This window comes from Dipteris shenzhenensis, chromosome 5 (assembly GCF_047967505.1).
Source record: "Dipteris shenzhenensis isolate YYH24624 ecotype China chromosome 5, Dip_SZ_1.0, whole genome shotgun sequence".
In the NCBI taxonomy this organism is placed as follows: domain Eukaryota; kingdom Viridiplantae; phylum Streptophyta; class Polypodiopsida; order Gleicheniales; family Dipteridaceae; genus Dipteris; species Dipteris shenzhenensis.
This window is the reverse complement of record NC_141600.1, coordinates 37,696,449-37,715,801: the sequence shown is the minus strand read 5'-3', so window position 1 is coordinate 37,715,801 and position 19,353 is coordinate 37,696,449. Positions and strand designations below refer to the sequence as shown.

The following is a 19,353-nucleotide window of genomic DNA, read 5'->3' as shown; positions in this document are numbered from 1 at the left end:
GCGTAGAACCCAGGCCACATAAATGTGCTTCATGTGGAAATTTCAATATGAGTAAATGCCCAACTGCTCACGGATAGGTCTTAAAATTAAGGCGCCATGGCGTATACAGCCAGAGTTCCCATGCTACGTGGAAGGACATGAAAGTAGTGGTGCATATGGCATTTGAGATGTTGGAGATATGCTTCTTTGCAAATTCTCGTGGGAGTTGGCATTTAACTTCCCGATCTTTCAATTTACAAAGCGTCAAGCGTCAATATATGTTATCATTGACGCTTGAAATGTAGAGATGATCCTGATTCCTTGCATCCAATACGAATCGATGCTTCTGATACTGGGCGTGGCTTGGCTAATTGCTATATGACATCGACGGCAAAATGTACAGCCTTTGAGTCTCGTGATAGTCAGAAATTAGAATTATTAGATTCAGTGGAAAACGTACCCTTGCAACGTAAAGGAGCTACCTGCCGTCTGAGTGTCAGGAGTGAAGTTGTTGAGCAGTTAAGAGGCGATATTTTTATGGCTGGCAGAACGAAGATCCCATCCCTGGCAACTTTTTTTCGTTACGACTTACTTGATGGAAAGGTGAGAGGACAGTCACGGACTCGTGCAGTATTAAACAATAAAAGAAAAAACATGTATCACACAAGAAAAACGATAGTTGGTGCATTTTTCTACGGTACTCTCTCGTTCCCTTCTGAATAGAAATTTTACTTGAAACCTTTCTGGATGGAAAGAAATAGATTTAAAAGGACCTCTGTCTCGCGGGAAAAGAACTTGAGCCTCGAGTCCAAGAGTTCGTTTCTTTGGATGTGATGAATGGGATTATTGGACAGGTTGTGCCTTTGAGTCTTTCTGATTGTCAGTAGAAACCATTTAAACCCTTCACCTCTACAGCGTTCGACGGTGTGTTGAATCAAGTCCTCCCAGTTCCATCTTGATTTAAGTATGACTCGTTGACATTCTGATGTATGCAATAAAGCGGAAGCTGGACCCGGCCAACTTCGTTTATATGTGTCTCAGGACTGACCATCCTCGCAATCGATAGGTGAGGTCGTTGAAAGCTCTTAACACATCTCCTGGACATCCATGTGAGAGCGGGAAGAAGCTTATACGCGAGAAGGATATCGGTGAGAGTGGAGCGATTCTGTAGCGTAGGCGGTAGTGCGAAGATCTCGACGTCTATAGGTTTGTAGCGCTGGTTCTACTACAATGGCGAGTATATGGAAAAGCTGGGTGATTCTTCTCATACTGGCATGTGGAGCGACACAGTGGGGGGAAGGGGCGAGGCATAAGCCGAAGGGAGTAGTCGGAGCTGGAGCAAAGGATACCCGCGGCGAGAAGGCGGTGAATGCGAGGGGGCAGTTTGCAAGGTGTGGAGTGCGGTCTGCGTTTACATGCATAGGGAAGGTGCTGGTGTGCCCGTCCTACTGTTTCACGGATCATCAAAAATCAACAACAACAACAACAAAGGACGATCAAGCAGACTATTCATACGACTACTATTCATACGACTACGGCTATGGTGGAAGCTATGGCGGAGTGTCGGGAGGAGGAACGGGAGGGTTTCCGGGAGGGAACGGTGGTGGTTTCGGCGGAGGGAATGGTGGAGTGGGCGGCGGGTTCCCGGGGACTGGGGGCGCGAATGGGTTCCCTGGCGTGGGTGGTGTTCCTGGGAATGGTGGTTTCGGCGGTGGGAATGGCGGTTTCGGCGGTGGGAATGGCGGTTTCGGCGGTGGCAATGGCGGTTCCGGCACTCGCCGTCCTGCCCGGCGCCGGAACGGCCAAGGCCCGTGCCGTTACGACTGCCAGGTCTGTCGAGCTTTCTGCACCGCGTAACGATTTCGGTGAGTCTGCTCCTCATAGTCTCTCGAAACCTTTCTCTTGATGGCTCGTTCGCGACTTACTGATACTCGCTGCTGTTGCTTGTCGCGATGATCACCCGCTAGAATACAGTCGTCGCCTTGTCGACGTACCTCGACGTCCTCGTTGTTCAACCAAAAATATTACCGTTGTTGCGCTCAAAGTTGCTTGCGATGCTTGCCGATGCTGTTGCGCGACTTTTGTCAAGCTCTCTCGATTGTGCAGCTATCGATGAAACAAGGATTTTTTGTGGCTTTGATACTGAAGCTCTACCTCCCATTGTGCAGCTCCCGATACAACGACTGTTGTCTGTGCTCACGACGAGATCATCAGCCAAACGACTGACGCAGAGTTCCTCCTCAGCCTTCACAGTCGAAGATAGCTTCGATGCTGCTATGCGCAATTTCGACCACGCCATGGCCATGACTACTCTTAAATTCTCTTTCAGTTCTGCCAAATACGATAATATGACATTTAGCAATTCCGGCTTTTTCAGTTGAATTTCCATCTTTGTATCTTCCTTATCCATTTGAGCATGACACACTCTCTATCAGGATCTGATAAGTCACTTTCTGTAAAGCTCTCATGTCTTTCTCCTCAATAATGAAGCTCTATGTCTTTAGTTGCTTGCAAACAACGTTGACGTTGAAAATACTGAAGATGGTAGGCTAGATTTACATATTTTCTCTCTCTTCAATAATGAATGTCTTGGGTCTTTAGTTGTCAACAAACAAAGTATTGTTGTAGTATTATTCTTTTTTACACTCCAATCTTGAATTTGGTCTTAAGCTCTTTCTTGAGGATGGCCCCCAAAACACTTTTTCTAGCAATCGCTACTATGAAATTGTATTGAATCTATTTATGTGGTTGGGTAGTTGCTCACATAAGACGATTTGTTGTTCACATTAGACGGTTTGTTGAAGTCTCTAACATAAGATGATAACTAGGTCAAGGTTGTTGAAATTGGAGGCTCAATTGGTGGGAGTCTTCGATTGGTCATTAATGTAGGTCCTTTCTTTGTTCAATCTTGTATTATTGGCTACTAATTAGAGATAAATGGGAAACGTGTTGGTTCCCCTCCCTTGAGTTGGAAGAATCCTAGAATTGGGTGTAGGATCATAGCTTTTGGGGAGAAGTTAATTAGAAAGTTCAAAAGTGAGCGACTTTGGGTTGCATGTTCAAGGTTTGTATTAGAGGGCCTATATGAGGAGATTCTTTTGGGATGTCTTGAAGTTAGTTCCAAGTTTAGCAATTGCTTGAGTGCCAACTCTTTGTATCAAGTAGGCGAAGAAGAATGAGGTATATGACTAAGGTGGCATGGTGTCTTAAGTGGCCATTGTGATTAACTAGTAAAGACTTCTAATAATTTTTGTGGCATGGATAGAGGTTAGTTACTAGCTATGTAGACCAAGAAGAATGAGCTAGAGTACTAAGGTGGCTTGGTGTCTTTAGTGGGCAATGAGATTAACTAATAATTTTTATGTGGGCCTTGGAGAGGAATTCAAAGCATGTGGATAGAAACTAGTTACTAGCTATAAGGTGATACCTTCAAGCATTTTGGTACTATTTGTCTTCATATATATTTATTCTCTAAAAAAGCATGAGAATAAGTATTTTGGCAATTGGGTAGTTCTTGGTGCAATTATGCTTTTGGTTGAAATTCTTGCATGTGACAAGTTGCATTCAACAATTTGGCAATAGGGTAGTTCTTGGTGCATTTATGCTTTTAGATTGAACAATTACATGTGACAGGTTGCATTCAATGTAGCACCTCTTGGAGAGTACGCTTGAGTATTTTGGTAGAGTAGGTTGAAATTAAGCATTGCATGGGGATTGTCATTGAGCTAATTAATCATGCATACACATTGACTTGAATAATTTTTATAATAAAAAATTACATGAGGATGGGCTCTAACTAATATTAATTAAGCAATGGGAAAATTGATTACGATACCATCCATGGGTTGTAGTATATTGCATATTTTTACCATGTGGAAAAGCTAATTGTTGTGCACTTCCTATCTTTGTTCAATCTTGATGATTTTCCTCCTTTGAGTTGGAAGAATATGAAAGTACTCTATATCCAACAACCAATAATAGGTTCTTTCAACTAGTGAACAGTGAAGCAATAATAATTGAGAAAGGCCTTCCTAGTTCTTGCAAGATCAACATATTTCAAACTAGTTCCTTCTTGATTGGTGTAGCAGTTGGGGTAGGGGAGGTTGAAACATGGGTTCCACTCAACATAAGTAAGCATGAGCATCCATTCCACTCCGAAGCTGTTCATGAGCCTCATTGTAATTTGTGATTGCTTCATCAAGGAATCCTTTTTCCTATCCCAAAACAAGAAAAGAAAAGACCCTCAGCATAAACAAAAATTGAATGAACCAAAAATTCTTTCTAGAAGTCCAAATGAGTCAAAGATCATGAAATCTCATTTGCACCTAGACATCTATTTAACTTTGAAGACATCACCTAGGCATGTTTCTTTCTAGTTTATAGGTTCACCTATATGAATCAGAACAACTTTCCAAACCCTTTGGGGCTTAGGGCATGCAACAAAAAGATGATATACACCTTCTTTAACCCCTTCGCATCTCTTATAGCTTCCATGCCTTTTCCAATGACAAGCCCTCATGAGTAGAATGAGCTAGAGGAGTGGAAATCTTTTTAGGAATGGCCTTGGTCCATATTTTAGAAAACTAGTGCTTTCAATAAGAGTTAGCATCATATAGTTTCTATCTAGAGTTGAGGACTCTAAAAACGTCATCAATAGTGGAAAAATGTGTGGAGATGGGGGGAAAATGGGAGCTTCCAATCTAGTTGAATTCGATATTACCTTGGAAGTGCCTCCTTTCCATTGAGTGTCTCCCTTCCAAAGGTCTAACCTAATCATGACCAACTTTTGGGATTGGTTTGCAAAGGAAAACTCCCCCTCTAATCTTTGGCCATGTTCTCCACCTCAAGTCTACCCCATTTCTTAGTTGTCCCCAAACTTGGAGACCCTTCCTAAAAAGAAGCATGGCTCTACTGAAGTCATTGTCGTTAACGGGTTTATTCCTAAAAGTCATTAAAACTCAAATGGAATTAGTAGCCATAAATGAACACTTACCTGAAAACTATTTTCTCAAAAGACTTCTAAAGAGATTGTTATAGTGGACTATCCTTGGAGCTGCAAGGCTTTGGATCACACAGAGAAGAAAGGATGGGATACCTCTTCTATCTAGGGTCTCTAACATGCCTAATTTTCTCAATATTCCTCATGAGTAGTTGGGCCAAGTCACATCTAATCAGAGTAGAATATTCATGCATGAAAATACATAGCAAGGTGTAGTTGAATTTCCAAGGATTGGTGGAGGTTTTTGATTGTTGGTTTTTAGTTAAATTAAGTCAAATCTAGTTGGTTTTTAGTCTCCATAGAAAATTAGTAAAATTTTAAATTATTTTGGCAAAGAAAAGAATATAGAATCATAGTAAATTATTTTGACAAAGAATAGGATATAAGTAGAAGACTATGATATCTCTTGGTATTTTGCATATTTACCACATGGATAAGTATATTTTTGTGCACTATGCTATATAATATACACAATGTTATTTTAATCCAAAAAATATGCTTTCTATAAAAGGTCTATTTGCATCTGTACTAAGAAGTATTTAATTCTTATCTAGCCCACAATGCAAAATGGATGTGATCATGACATATACATTCAATGATTGCGTAGATATGGTCGAGGTATTTACTACTTGACATGCATGTAGATGATTGTTATTTAGGTTTCGTGGCTTGTGGATGGTAGCCTTGATCATTTGGTGTTTAGTCTAGGTGATCCAACTTATCTTGTGCTTGTTTAGCTTGCAAATGCAAGATAGATGGATTGTTGCATAGGCTTCTAATCATTCTGTCTGCTATGTGGTCCAATTGTGTAAGTCTTGATATACATATAGATGAATGTGATATACATACTTTTTCTCCCTCAAATGGATGTACTAAATAAATAAATATATACATACATATATATATATATATATATATATATATATATATTGTTGAGAATGAATTTATATTAAGCTTAGTAAATTGTAAAAATGAATAAAGATACAACTTTCACTTTGAAAGCTACAGCACCTGGATAAGATAGACCAGCTTGGAATGGCAAGTTATTGATCTAGATATTTAGCCCAAGTGAACCATCATCTCAGAGGAATCTATTGCCACCTCAATGGGATTTTCCAAGTTTTTTCTTCCACATTATGATAAGCTTTGTAAGAATTTCTGAGTGCTATTTTTAAATTGGATGCTCTAAGTGTAATTTCCTACCAACATGCACTAGCTAGGAAAAAACACAAAAGCCAAACTACTAAATCCAAAATATTTCAACAATAGCCCAAGGTTATTGTGTGTGCAACTTAGTGAGCCACTTTGAGCATAGATGGTCACTTTTTTCTTTACACCTTTCCAAGACCATCTACAAATTTGGGGGATGTAACAATAGTCCATGGGATGGAGTGCCATCTATATTTCCAAAGGAAGTCTTTAAATAGCCTTTCCAGCACAGATAGACCATTATGAAAGAATGGTATAACTACGGCAACATAAACAATTGAAAGGGCAAGAATATGGTTTAGCACTATGGCTCTTCTAAGAAGAGAAAATGGTTGGTCTCTCCACTTGTGGAACTTGTTTTTAATCTTATAGTATATTATTTTGAAAAGTTACTAGCTCGATAGTATAGGGGTAGCTCAATAGTCAAAACAATAAGTTCCTTATTAAACTAGCCTAGCTTGCTGGTTGTTACAATATGGCCAACTAAATGATCTACCTTGTTGACCATACAAACATCAAGTTGGGATGGTTTGGGAACTAGCCTTATGGTTGGGACACTAAGCTTATTGTCCCTATCTAGCCAGTCCAATGGTTTGGAAACTAGCTTGGTTGAAAATAACGTTGCTATTATAACCACTAGACTGTTGCTATATTTGTGTTAGTGGTTCTCATGGTTATAATAGCAAGCTAGTTAGCCAACCATCCAAGTGAACTAGCTTGTTGGACATCTAACCACTAGTCTAGGTTAGTATAGGAACAAGCCCAATTATTTGAATATTAAGCTTAGCACTAGCTTGTGGTTTAGGAAACTAACCACAAGCCCAATGATTGGAATATAAAGCTTAGCACTAGCTTGTGGTTTTGGAAATTAACCCATTGGTCAAAAGGATAAGCTTGTTCTTACCACTACCCCAATCTATTGGTCATTAGGGGAGAAATGGGGTCTCAAAATTAGTGCTTTCTAACTTCAAGGAATTAGTGAGGGGTTGTAAGTATACCAATGAGAATTCTTCTTTTCTATGGGGATGCCATGATGGGAATTCTTCTTTTCTACCCCAATCTATTGGTCATTAGGGGAGAAATGGGGTCTCAAAATTAGTGCTTTCTAATTTCAAGGAATTAGTGAGGGATTTTAGGTAAACCAATGAGAATTCTTCTTTTCTATGGGGATTCCATGATGCAATGGAGGGTGGGAAGTCACACGGATAACACCTATGGCTATTCCTCTCACACTAGGGACCATTAAATCCATCTTTTGCAGCCCTTAACCCATGCTTGATCCCCTTCCCATGTGCACTTGTCCAAGAATAGCCCATAGAACATTCAAGGCTTTGTCAGCTCTTTTGGGTGACATTTTGTTCTGAGATACTCCTTTGGTTTGTTGTAGATCTACCTCTTCTTTCTCTTCTTCTCTATTCTAGTCCAACTGATTTCTCCCTCCACTTTTCAAATTTTTGGATGTCGCACCTTCAGCAATTGCTCTGCCCCCCCTTTCTCTGTCTCCTCCTCTATAGTTGCTTTGCCCCCTCCCATAGATGTTGTGCCCTCTCCTCCTTTATTAGTGCACTTATAGCCCCTTTTCTCACCCAATACTACCCTCTCTACTCTTTTGCTTTGGTCCAACTATTTGTCTCTTCATTTTTTGATTTTATGGCTATAGCACTATACAACACGTCCTATAGTAGGTGCTCTAATATCCTCTCTACTTGTGGGTTTCATAATCTATACTTGTGTCCCAAAACCCCCTTCCCCTTCCCATGTCCCCCCTCTCTCTATCTCCCCTTCTCCTCTATAAGTGTTTCTCTCCCCCTCCTAGTTGCTCCCTATCTAGCACCACCCTATATTGGAGGTCCATTCTTACTGTCTTACCTTTGTTTCTCTAATTGCTCGCTATTATGAGCTCTTAGTTGCCCTTCAATGATAGTAAGGAACATAACTACATGACCATGCAATATTGTGACCTCTTATGCATTGGTGGGTCGATCCCTTGTACCTACAAATTGAATGATTGGATAGTCATGAAAGAATCTACTAAGACTCCACATAATCTTCCCAAGAGCAAGTGAGGTGATGTATTGCATGAGTGGAAGGACTCATGTTGAAGTTCAAGTTTGGGAAGAAAGGATGGCTTCTAAAAGGAAGCACATCTACATGGGACCTTAAGGACATGTGATTGCCTCCATCACCATCAATCTAGGCTACCATCACATCACATGTCATTCTCTTTGTGTACCTTCTTTACCAAGGCCTATGAAACCTTGCAAGGTATATGTGCATGTGCTCCATGTATGTATGCTGGTTGCTTTTTTCTTTTTCAGTCAAGTTGCCAGGGTAATTCTAACTCTATCAGGTCTGGGTTCTGCCATCAGTTGGCTCAAGACTGCTTCTTTGCTGAGCAAAGAAATCCACGTGTTGCTTGTTTGCGACTTCTCTTGCATCTATGCCATTCTCCCTGTTTGAGTTCTGCTCTTTTTAATCAATGCCATCTATGTCAACATTTTTCCTTTGGGGTATGCACTATTCATGTCAGTTCTAGCATGCTTTGCTGCAATTCTCTTCTGTTTGCTGTATTGGTGTCATGTGGTAGTCAGCTCATGCCCTAGCTTCCATGCCAGTGTTCCTATGAGCATCTCTACCACTACGATTTCTTGGACTTTTCTGCCATGTGGCACTCGTTTTTTGTACATGTGTCTTCTTGTGGATTTGGAAACACCCTTGATTGGCCGAGTCTCTATCTCACTGCCAACTGGTAGAGTTTCCACCAACTCCTTTACCATGCAAAGTCAAAGGTAGGCTCTGGTACCATGGTAACATTTTTGACAAGTGGCTTTAAGGTGGATCCATGTGCTCATGGCCCCAAACCTAAGTCCCCTAGCTATATCAAGAGACCCCTCCCTAGAAGGTGTATCCAAGGTATTGGAGGTCCCTATCACCTAGGCTTTATGTTACTTTCTATCTAGGGATCCATTTTGCTTATGAGATTATGTGCTTCAGATATTTGGCACTTGTCTATTAGCCCTCTCCTTTTTAGCATGTCATGTATTTATGATTGTGCAACCCTACATGTACCATATATCATGCCAAATTTTGTATTTATCTTTCCAATATAGGTGGTGGAGGGAAATAGGTGTCTTTTGCTTCCCCTTGACTCTAATGATGATGACAATACAAGGATAAGATTATCATTGATGTTGATTAGGGAGATGCCACAAATGTAACTATTTAAATCATAGTGAACTCTAAGGGAGGTGTGAGACACCGATTGCATGTCAGAATCCTTCAACTTTACCTTAAAGGATGAAAAGGTAGGCAATCGTGTAGAGAAGTGCATGCACATTAAACAATTTCATCCTTCTTGCAACATTAAATATAGTAAAAAATGTGTTTGACTAGTGCATGCAGCATTGTGTATTTTGGCACTTGTATTCTTTTCTTCAAGAATTAAAGGACGTACAAAATCGTGGTGCAACTTATTTTGATGTTTTAACTGTGTGTTTCATGTCTACATTTTCAAATAATGTACAACATTCATTTAACAATTCATACTTATAAGGTTTGGGTGTATAGGGGGGTAAGAGGCAATTTCACTTTCAATTTTCCTGGGTTTTAGTTCTTCTAATATTACAACTACCTAACTCAATCATCCTACTAGTTTAACTACAACATCCATAGATTGGGTGCATATAGGGTTAAATGGCACATTCACTTTTAAGTTTCCTACTGCTTTAACTGCAACATCCATGGATTCTGCATTCCATGGATTTAGTAAGATGCATTTATTGGATTTAGTAGGAGCTGCATTCCATGAATTAATATCATAGACTTCATTTGTTAATAGGGAAGCAAAGCTCTTTCCCATGTTTGACAAGAACCTAGATGTATGATCATGAAAAAATTCAAATATCAATCAACATTGTAATAGAAGAAGGCATAGAACGAGGCAAGAAGACAAGTAACAACATGAGAATTGAACTATTTTGATGGTTTTCTTTAATGTGTTTTGTTGGTCTTCTAACCTAATAATTGTTGATTTGTTGTAGGAGGCATTTGAGGTCAACGATTTTTCTTATTGATGGGAAATGTTCATAACACATTTGGTCAAGATAACTAATTGGTGCATTTCATTAATCAATAAACTTTTCACCAAGAGGGCCTACTAAACTACTTTGTGCAAGGCCATGTCATGGATCATTGGGCATTGTGACATCACTCAAAATACTGACAAGAGGGCCTACTGAACTACTGATGTGCAAGGCCTTGTCACAGATCATTGGGTATTATGACATCCCTCAGCATGCTAAAAAGGTGATTTTGATCCATTTCATGGCTACCCTCAATAAAGATTTATAGCATGGCATTGATGGAATAACAACTATGTCCTTAGCCTATCCTTAGTGTTTTTATTTGTTAGAGTTCTTAGGATCTCTTGTTTGAGATCTTCATCTCTTGTGAAAATTGTGGGCCCCTTATGGGCAAAATTTTCTTCCCCCCTCCCTCTTTCTAGGGCCTCTGCCCCCACTGTTCTAGTCTAGCCTGCCATTCCCACAAAAGATGAGAGCCTTCATCCTATTTCTTCTATGTTCAGATCTAGGAACCTATTCAATCATTCAAAGCCCCCTATTCTTGATGTATCACAATTAGCAACAAAGAAGAGAGATAGACTATAAAGTCTCTTTGACCTTGAATTGAAAAATTCAATATAAACATATAGGTTTGATCATGTTCTAATCCTTTGGAAATAGCACATCCTAAGTAATTTTTCTCATTATCAATGGTCAAATACACTACAATCGTTTGCACTATTAGTGATGGTTATTTTTGGAGACAACATAGACTTTTTGCAAAAGATGAAAAGCATCAAAATGACATATAAGACCAATTTCGAGTTTTGCAATAACCATCTGGATAAACATATGGGTATATCAACACTAAAAAATTGCCCTAAAAGTTGTGTGTGTGTGTGTGTGTGTGTATGTGCACACACGTGCATGCATGTGCATGCATGCAAGTGTGTGTGTGTGTGTGTGCATGCATGTGCACGTGTGTGTGTGTGTGTGTCTATTTTTGTGTGCGTGCACACGTGCATGCCCATGCGCAAGTATAGTGTAAAGCAACATTGCCAAAATTTCATTACAAATTGGAATATATTACTAGTATGGCCTCAAAGGCACATTGTCATAATATGATTATAAATTGAAATATATTATGAGTCTAGCCTCAAAGGCAAATTGTCAAATTCTCATTACAAATTGAAATATATTTTGATGAAGAGGATATCTATTTCGTTCTATTCAGAGGACAACTCGGCCTAGCTTATCATACTGATTCCATGTTACCCAACCTCATAACAGCTCCATCAAGTAGCATGCCATCCTTGCTACTCATTGTTGGATCTACCTTCCTAAGAGCTCCCTAGGAGTCCTTGTCAAAGTCATCTCCCCCTTCCTCCGAGGTTCCATTAGAATTGTTTGGGAAGTCCTCTTCAGGCTGCATGTAGGTCTCATCCTCCATCAATGTGCCATCCTTTTTGCCATTGTCACCGCTACTCTGTCACACCAATCCTCTCCATGATTCCAACCATTGTTCACAAATGTGAAAGTTTGCATCATGAATCTACACATTAAAGACACAAAAAATACATATTGGAGTTTGCATGTTTTCATAAAGTTTGAGTTAAAGGTTCAAGGATTTCTTACATCAAAGAAGGCACCCCCGAAATCTTCATTGCTCCTAATCAATGTTACTATGATAGCATCTGTATCATTCTCATATGCATACTTATATTTTTTGGGGTACAGTATTAGTCAACCATATGCCTCTATACACATGAAACATACATTAGATGGTAAGATTCATGAGATAGATATACAAAGTAGTGAAACATGTATGAAGAGACACCTAAATAGTAAGACATAAATCATGCTTTGCCCCTTGATCAAAATGGGATTGGCCCACTTTTTTTAATGCAATCTTTTGCATCTCTTTTAAGTTGATGGTACTTGCTAGGGGTGTCCATTACTTCATAGCCTTCTTCTAGTCATTCATATGAACCTACCTTTTGGATGTGGTTGTGTTGTAGCCTTTTGAATCATCTCCTTCCAATGTTTCAAGAAATCTACCATTTTGTTAGCATCCAAGTTGAGGCAACGGTGAGATGCTTAGGCATCTAAAAATCCTCTCGCACAACCATTTGGGTACATTATTCTTCTTTTCTTTTGATGTTTCCTAAAGGACATCATGACTTCTTCAAATTCAATGTAACATAAATGCCACATACATGAGAGTACAAAATTCCCATGTGCATCCATAATAAATCTACAATCGTCATCAATGGAATAGTGAATATGGACATAATCATCACATGGGGCATCTACATCATCATGTGAGGACCACCTGGCATTTGAGCCATGAGGTGCTAGTGCAAGATAAGCATTACCATCCAAGCCAGGTGAATGGGATGTGCTAGTGTGATGTGAATGATGGCTCCTATGCCCCAATCTAGATTATACTGAGGCCAATTGTTCTCAAACTTCTCATGATGTTGCTTCATCTTCGTCAAGATTTGTGCATGATCACTGGGATTGATCTTGTGAAGAATCTTTTTTCTCCATAAAATAGTAATATATCCCATTCAAAATGGCCAAAAGATGATTATGTGCTTCCAATAGTACTTTAAGGTTTCTTAATAGATGAGGTTAGAAGTGCCATCAACATGCTATGCTCTTTTTGAGCTATGCATCTCAAAATCATCCACCATTTAAGTATATTCATTTTCATTTATATACACAAATACATTCTTGAATATCTTGATGATATTTTGGGTGGATATCCTCAAAAGAGATTGCAAAGTCATCAATCAAGCCAATGAGAATTCAAGCCATTGAAACCATTTGTTTGATTGATAAATCATTTCCAACAAGAACTCTAGATATTCAACTACATCTAGTTGTCCATCTAGATGCAAGTATTGTGCATAGTTGATGGATGTTCTTCTTGGAATGCTTCATGAATGTTTTGAAATTGTTTGTTAAGAAAAATGCAAGGCTAGAAGGTAGCATGGCAAAATGTTGGTTGGTACAAGTCAAATTTTTATGTTACAAAGATTCTTGTCCAATAGAGTCCCTCATTATCTTGACTTTTGGATGATAGGGGTGATCCAAGAGTTGAAGGAAATGTGGAACAAGAGAAAAGAAGGTGGATAGAGTGTTGCAATGGAGAAATATGAGTGTTGCATTGGAGTTAAAGGTGAATACATTTTTACTCTATAATTGCTGGAAGGGAATGGAAAAATGGATGGAGGATAGAAGAGCTTCTAGAAGAAGCAATAGAGAGGCTAAGAATCTAGATGGTTTACGTCTATTACCAAGGAAATGCAAAATTGAATGACTCCAAGATGTTACACAGGCTTGATAGAGGGGAGAGTTTATGACTAGGAGGGAGCAAAAAACCACAAAGGGCTATGAACAACAAAAAAATGCTTCTATGGAGATACTAGAGGCTCCTGATATCTCATAAGTGCCATGGCTAAGGGTCACTCTATGCTAGTACCATAGAAGAAATTGGTAGTAGAAAGGTGGAATTTTGGGTTGGTTACTTGAGCACATGTTTTCTCATGAGATTCTCTATGTCTAGATGTCCCTTGAATAGTATATCTTAAGATTGCTCCTCAATTGTTTGTTCAACTAGATGTAGATTGTGCCAAGGAATATGGGTAGGGGATTCTAGTTGCTCTATGATGGGGGATTTTTGATGGGCGTGAGAAGGGGGGACTAGGGAATGATTGATAAAGGTTAGGAGATGATGGAGGAGGGTCATAGGTTGACCAAGGGAAACTATCTTTATCACTAGGGGTGTGTTCAAAGGATGCCATGGAGTTGGGAAAAGAAGATAGAGGTGGAGTCCTAATATGGGGTTGATGGATCTAATAGTGTTTTAAACTCTTTCCATATAAATTTTGAGTTTGGATTTTGAAAGTTCCTTATATAGACTTTTTACAAGTGCTTTTAGGCCCTCTTTTTAAAAGTCCTATGGATACCATGGTAATAAAAGTTTAAATAAAGCAATCGCAAAGATTGTGGTGTGATAAGATTACCATGTAATGCACAATATGCAACTCTCCCCATGCTTTCACCATTACTGGCATCTTGAACCTTTCATATACATCTTATTGATTTGACCATGACAGATCTATTTTATCAATGCACTGAGTTTTGGTAATACTTTTTCTCTCAACATTGGTGTTTGAGGATGTGAATCTTTATTGGTAGTGTATCACACAAAGATTTCCAATATTGAAATAATTTATGTTTTTCTTTGTCAATATTGTGCCTTTGCTCACCCCATGTACAATTTGATAGGAAGATTTTTTGTTGCCCAGACATTTTCATGTTCACATTAAGTTTCACATGTGAAAATAGGGGGCTCATGCTCTCCTAGTGAGAAGGCAATCACCTAATCTAACCAAAATCTAAGATGCATGAAACTCAAGAGTGCTCATGACATGTAAGTCAAGTCAATTAGGCTCCAAGATCGAGTAGCTTGGACTCATCTTGAGTGGGTATAAAATGCTTGATTGATATTTGTTCAAATGAGCCTCCCTTTTATAAGAGTGGGCACATACTTCCATTTTCTTGCATACATGTGGGATAAATCCTCCATGCCATATGGCAGCATGCCCTTTACTCATACCTTGGCCCTTACATATGTGCTCATGGTGCCACATCTCTCAACACCTCCCCTTGATGCCATGATCCATTGGCTACTGCAAAGTGGTCAGATGTGAGTTCACAAAAGAAAACTCCATCACCTCCCCTTACTGCATACTTTCTACTTAAGGTGGTCAAGTGCGGCATTACAACAAGACCAATACATCACCTCGGTGCTTACATAGCTACTCTCAAGTGGCCAAATTTGATATCAAGAAACCAAGGTCTAATAATTTCGTGACCTTTACAAAATATGGGCTAAAGTTGGTAAAGGTTCTTACTGTATCTTAATACATATTGTTGTTGCCATTCTACTCATTGCTTGCCATATAGTTCATTTGGTGGTGCTTGAATCTACAGCATTCTTCTTTGTGTCCCAGCTTCTTGCAATGGTTGCACTTTGTCTTGTTCTTCAATATGCAATCACTTTGATGGTGACCCATCCTTCTGCAATGGTGGCACTTCTTTATTTCTTTGTTGAACAATGCTTCTTCTTCATGTTTGTTGTTGCATATTGATGTAGATGTCAATGTTGATGCCTTAAACTCTCTTTCTTTCTCAAGAAGAGATGACACACATTCCTCAAATTTTGGATCTAGAAGATCTTTAAGGTTGTTGTCAATGCATTGTATTCTTCAAGCATACACTTGAGGAGGATTGCAAGTGCATCCTTTTCTCCTACCTTTGCATTTATGTCTTCCAACTGGGTCATGATGCTTTTGATCTTGTTCCAAAATTTAAAGTTCATGCGCAAGCCATAGAATTCAATCTTAAGATGAATTTCTTGCTTCTTTGCTCTTTATCCAAACACAATTTAATTCATCCCATGAATATTTCCTATGATCTATAGAGCCTAAGTGATGATTTATATTTGGACCCAAGTGCAAGCCAATGAGTGATAGTTATGCAATTTTCTTTCCATGTTTCACTCTATGAAATCGGTATGTATTCTTTAATAAGTTTCACTCTATGCACTCAGTATGTATTCTTTTATGAGTTTCCAAGTGCAATCCAATAAGTGATAGTGCTGCATCATCTTTTTTTTTCCATGTTTCACTTTATGCAATCGGTATGTATTCTTTAATAAGTTTCCAAGTGCAAGCCAATGAGTGATAGTGCTGCATCATCTTTTTCTTTCAATGTTTCACTCTATGCAATTGGTATGTATTCTTTAATAAATTTCCAAATCTCGTGGTGCATTAAGGGATACCTCGTTTGTGTACACAAGGTGTGGAACCCTCCCCAATGAATTTTCCAATAGTTGGGGTGCATAATGCCATTGCAAAAGGTCTTACCAATTGAAAATACTTCAATATTGGTAGTTTCTAAAGTAACAAGTAAGTAGAGATTGAAAAACTAATTATTTTTCCTTTTTGGAGCATATGCAAATTCTTTATGGATTGAGAGTTATGGCTTGTCAAAGTTTTGATCAAGAAATGTGCAAATGATGATGTGGTAGAGGGTGTTCGCACATTGCTTACAACTATGCTTAACAGGGGATATTGTGTCGAGATGGCACTATGTGCCACATATCATTGATGACATGGCACTTATGGATGGGATTTCCACGTGTCATTGTGGACATTAACCTAACAACCAAAGTTAGCCAAATTGAACTATGATTAGTTCCAATCTACCATGTGTCAATTAATGGTAACCTTAGCTAAAATAGAAAGCTCTTTGAAGAAATTTGTGGGTGTAGAGAACTTCAATGGTAGTGCGGTAGATGTTGGATTGCTATAGAGCAACGAAGAAATGTTGTGAAGGAGATGGTTTGTGAAGAAGATGATCATGACACTTGTTCTACATAGCTAGAGCTATTGCTTGCTTTGAGTCTGCCTATGTGAGTCTTTTGGTTGTTGCTATCTGTTGCTTCCTATGTTGTGGTCATTCGGTTTCTTAGTCTACTTCTTGAGTCATAGCTACTTGTATTGCCTTCTTTGCATGGTTGGAGTGCTACTTGGTCTAAGTTGTGAGTCACACTAAGCTAGCTCATGTGTCTGAGTTGCGAGTTGCACTAAGCTAGCTCCGGTATTTGTGTTTGGGATGGTTAGCACTAAGTAGTTGTGTCACTAAGTCTCGCATGCTTGTTTTCAATGTGGATTTAGCATCCAAAATAGCTTGGGTGGAAGCAAGAGCTACACTCGGGGAGCTCTACTCCAACATTTCACAAGCTACTCCTGACTTGGAGTTTCAATATTCATGTTTGCATTTGGGACTAGCACTCATCTCTTTTACGAGAGTTGTGTGTTGAAGTCTCCGCTTTGATTTTAATGTTTGTTTTTTATCTAAGGCTAGCACTCATCTCTCTTGCTAGATTTGTGTGTTATAGTCTGCATTTCTATAGATGCTTAGTTTGGCACTCATCTCTCTAATCAATCTTGAGAGTTCTATGTTGCAGAATAAGTTTAGAGATGTTTTCATACACTTAGTCTGGCACTCATGTCTCTCTTGAGAGTTGTGTGCTGTAGTATAATCTTAATATCATGCGATGTGTTCATAGACACTATAGGTCTGACACTCAACTGTCCCTTAATAGTTGTGTGTTGTAGTTAAAGCCTAGTATTAGATGTACATGAACATTTAGTCAACACATTCACAAGGTCTCATACAGAGATTTGTTGTGATTTGATTGTGTTTTTAGATGAGTCAAAATGTAGTTTGAGCAACTATGAAATTGTATGCTTTTTTATTTGTCATTGCTAGGTCTTGAATTCTATGTTGTAGCTTCATTGTTGCATCCAAATTAAAGGCTTTGTTAAATAAGCATGGAAGTATAAAGATAAGGTTTCATCGCTACTACAATGTAGCCATATTTTCATGACTCATCTTAGTGGGAGAGTCAGCTACATCACATTCTTCTTCAAATGAGCTTGCTATGTCCTCCTCATCCTCCTCCTGCTATAAATAGGTAAAAAAGTTATGAGATTTACACTTCCTAATTAATTCAATTTTAACAAAAATAAGAACAGCTTCACTTTTTCTTTTACCTAGAACCAAGCTCTCTTAGTGGTCTTAAGTACATTCCATTGCGGAAAGTCCTTTGGGGCATAATCTTTTCCATCATGCATCAAGGTCATATCATTGACAAATATTGAAACATCAACATCCATGAAAATCTTGGCATGCTCCATGATTCCTATATACAAAAACAATAAGGATAAGTCATTTTATATAGAAACAATAAAATATTTTTTGACAAAAGTATAATGTGTGCCACTGACAATCTATCTAATGATAAAACTGTCACAATCTGCCCAATAATACAATTGTCACAATCTGCCCGATGGTACAAATGTCACAATCTACCCAATGATACAACTGTCAGCATCTAAGAATAGCCTAGAAGGCTTTACAAGGATCAAATATATACATAAATGATTTTAAAATAATGGGGATATCCTAGAAGGCTTTATAAGGCATAATTATGTACATAAATGTTTAAAAAATCAACAATCATTGATATATTTCTAATTTGTCAGTGATAAAACTATAATCTACTCTGTGTAGTGATTCCAATTCCAACTTCCCTACACACTGATACATAAAGTTGCCAATATTGAACTCTGCTCATCGCTTGAATGGTAGGGTTGTTGTGAGTGTGGAACCACATGTGAGTAAAGGGACTAACACCAATTATGAACTAGTCGGGAAAATTTGAGCATGGCTTCGATTGGCAAATTGGAGAATTGTGTCTCCTCTAAGGCAAACTAATCTATCCTAATCTAGACTGGGCCAACTGTCAAAGTGAATAAAAGCAAGAAATATTTTCTTTTCCAAAGTTCTTTTTAATTTGCTTAGGTTATAAGCATATAAGAAAAAAAAATTAAATGTCAATTTCAAGTTAGAAGATAGCTGTTCTCTAACTACTAGATTTATAACTTAAATAAATTTATATTTACATTTTTTTAAAGGATAGAAAAAAATATTAAATTCAATTCAAATTAGTTTCATTTGAAAGAATAAATCTCTAAGTGCTAAATTTACAATGCAAATAAAATCAAATTTTATAAATTTAAAATATAAACTAAATTAAATTTAAAATCTAAGTAACAAATTTTAAACTTAAATAAAATCAAATTTGCTAAACTTAAAATGTAAAGAAAATTTAATTTAATTTTTTTTAAAGTCCAAGAAACTTAAAATTTCAAATTGTTATTAATTTAATTTAATAATTGTTTCATATTTTACAATTTAAATTCTTTTGATTTCATTCTTATAATACTTGGTTCTTACAATTCTTACTTAGGTACAATTCTAAAAAATATAAAAGAGAGATGATTTTGAAATTTTCAAAAGGTTGTTTCAAAATTCAAATTTAGAATTTTGAGGTACTCATGATTTCATTCATTCTCTTCTCTCTAGGATTTTACATTTTTTAAAAAGTTGTTTCAAAATTCAAATTTTGAATTCTAAGGTTCTCATGAATTCATTCCTCCTCTCCTCTTGTCATATGATTCA

General features: G+C 38.0%; 1 protein-coding gene across 3 annotated transcripts; it reads left to right on the top strand.

Moving 5' to 3' along the window:
• Positions 1-389: 389 nt before the first annotated feature.
• On the top strand, positions 390-2,580 carry LOC147901979 (uncharacterized). Of its 3 annotated transcripts, XM_087375113.1 has the most exons (4): positions 390-582; positions 1,021-1,050; positions 1,094-1,844; positions 2,148-2,580. In XM_087375113.1, exon 3 carries the CDS (start codon positions 1,210-1,212, stop codon positions 1,834-1,836), a length of 627 nt encoding a protein of 208 aa, XP_087231239.1. In that variant the 5' UTR covers positions 390-582; positions 1,021-1,050; positions 1,094-1,209; the 3' UTR covers positions 1,837-1,844; positions 2,148-2,580. The 3 variants fall into 3 exon arrangements, with proteins under 3 accessions (XP_087231239.1, XP_087231238.1, XP_087231240.1); XM_087375112.1 differs by lacking the exon at positions 390-582 and having other exon boundaries at positions 747-1,050; XM_087375114.1 differs by lacking the exons at positions 390-582; positions 1,021-1,050 and having other exon boundaries at positions 1,386-1,844.
• Positions 2,581-19,353: the final 16,773 nt, after the last annotated feature.

What these genes read in the sequence shown, in the direction of transcription:
- LOC147901979 (XM_087375113.1), top strand. Translation starts at nt 1,210, where the DNA reads ATGGCGAGTATATGGAAAAGCTGGGTGATTCTTCTCATACTGGCATGT.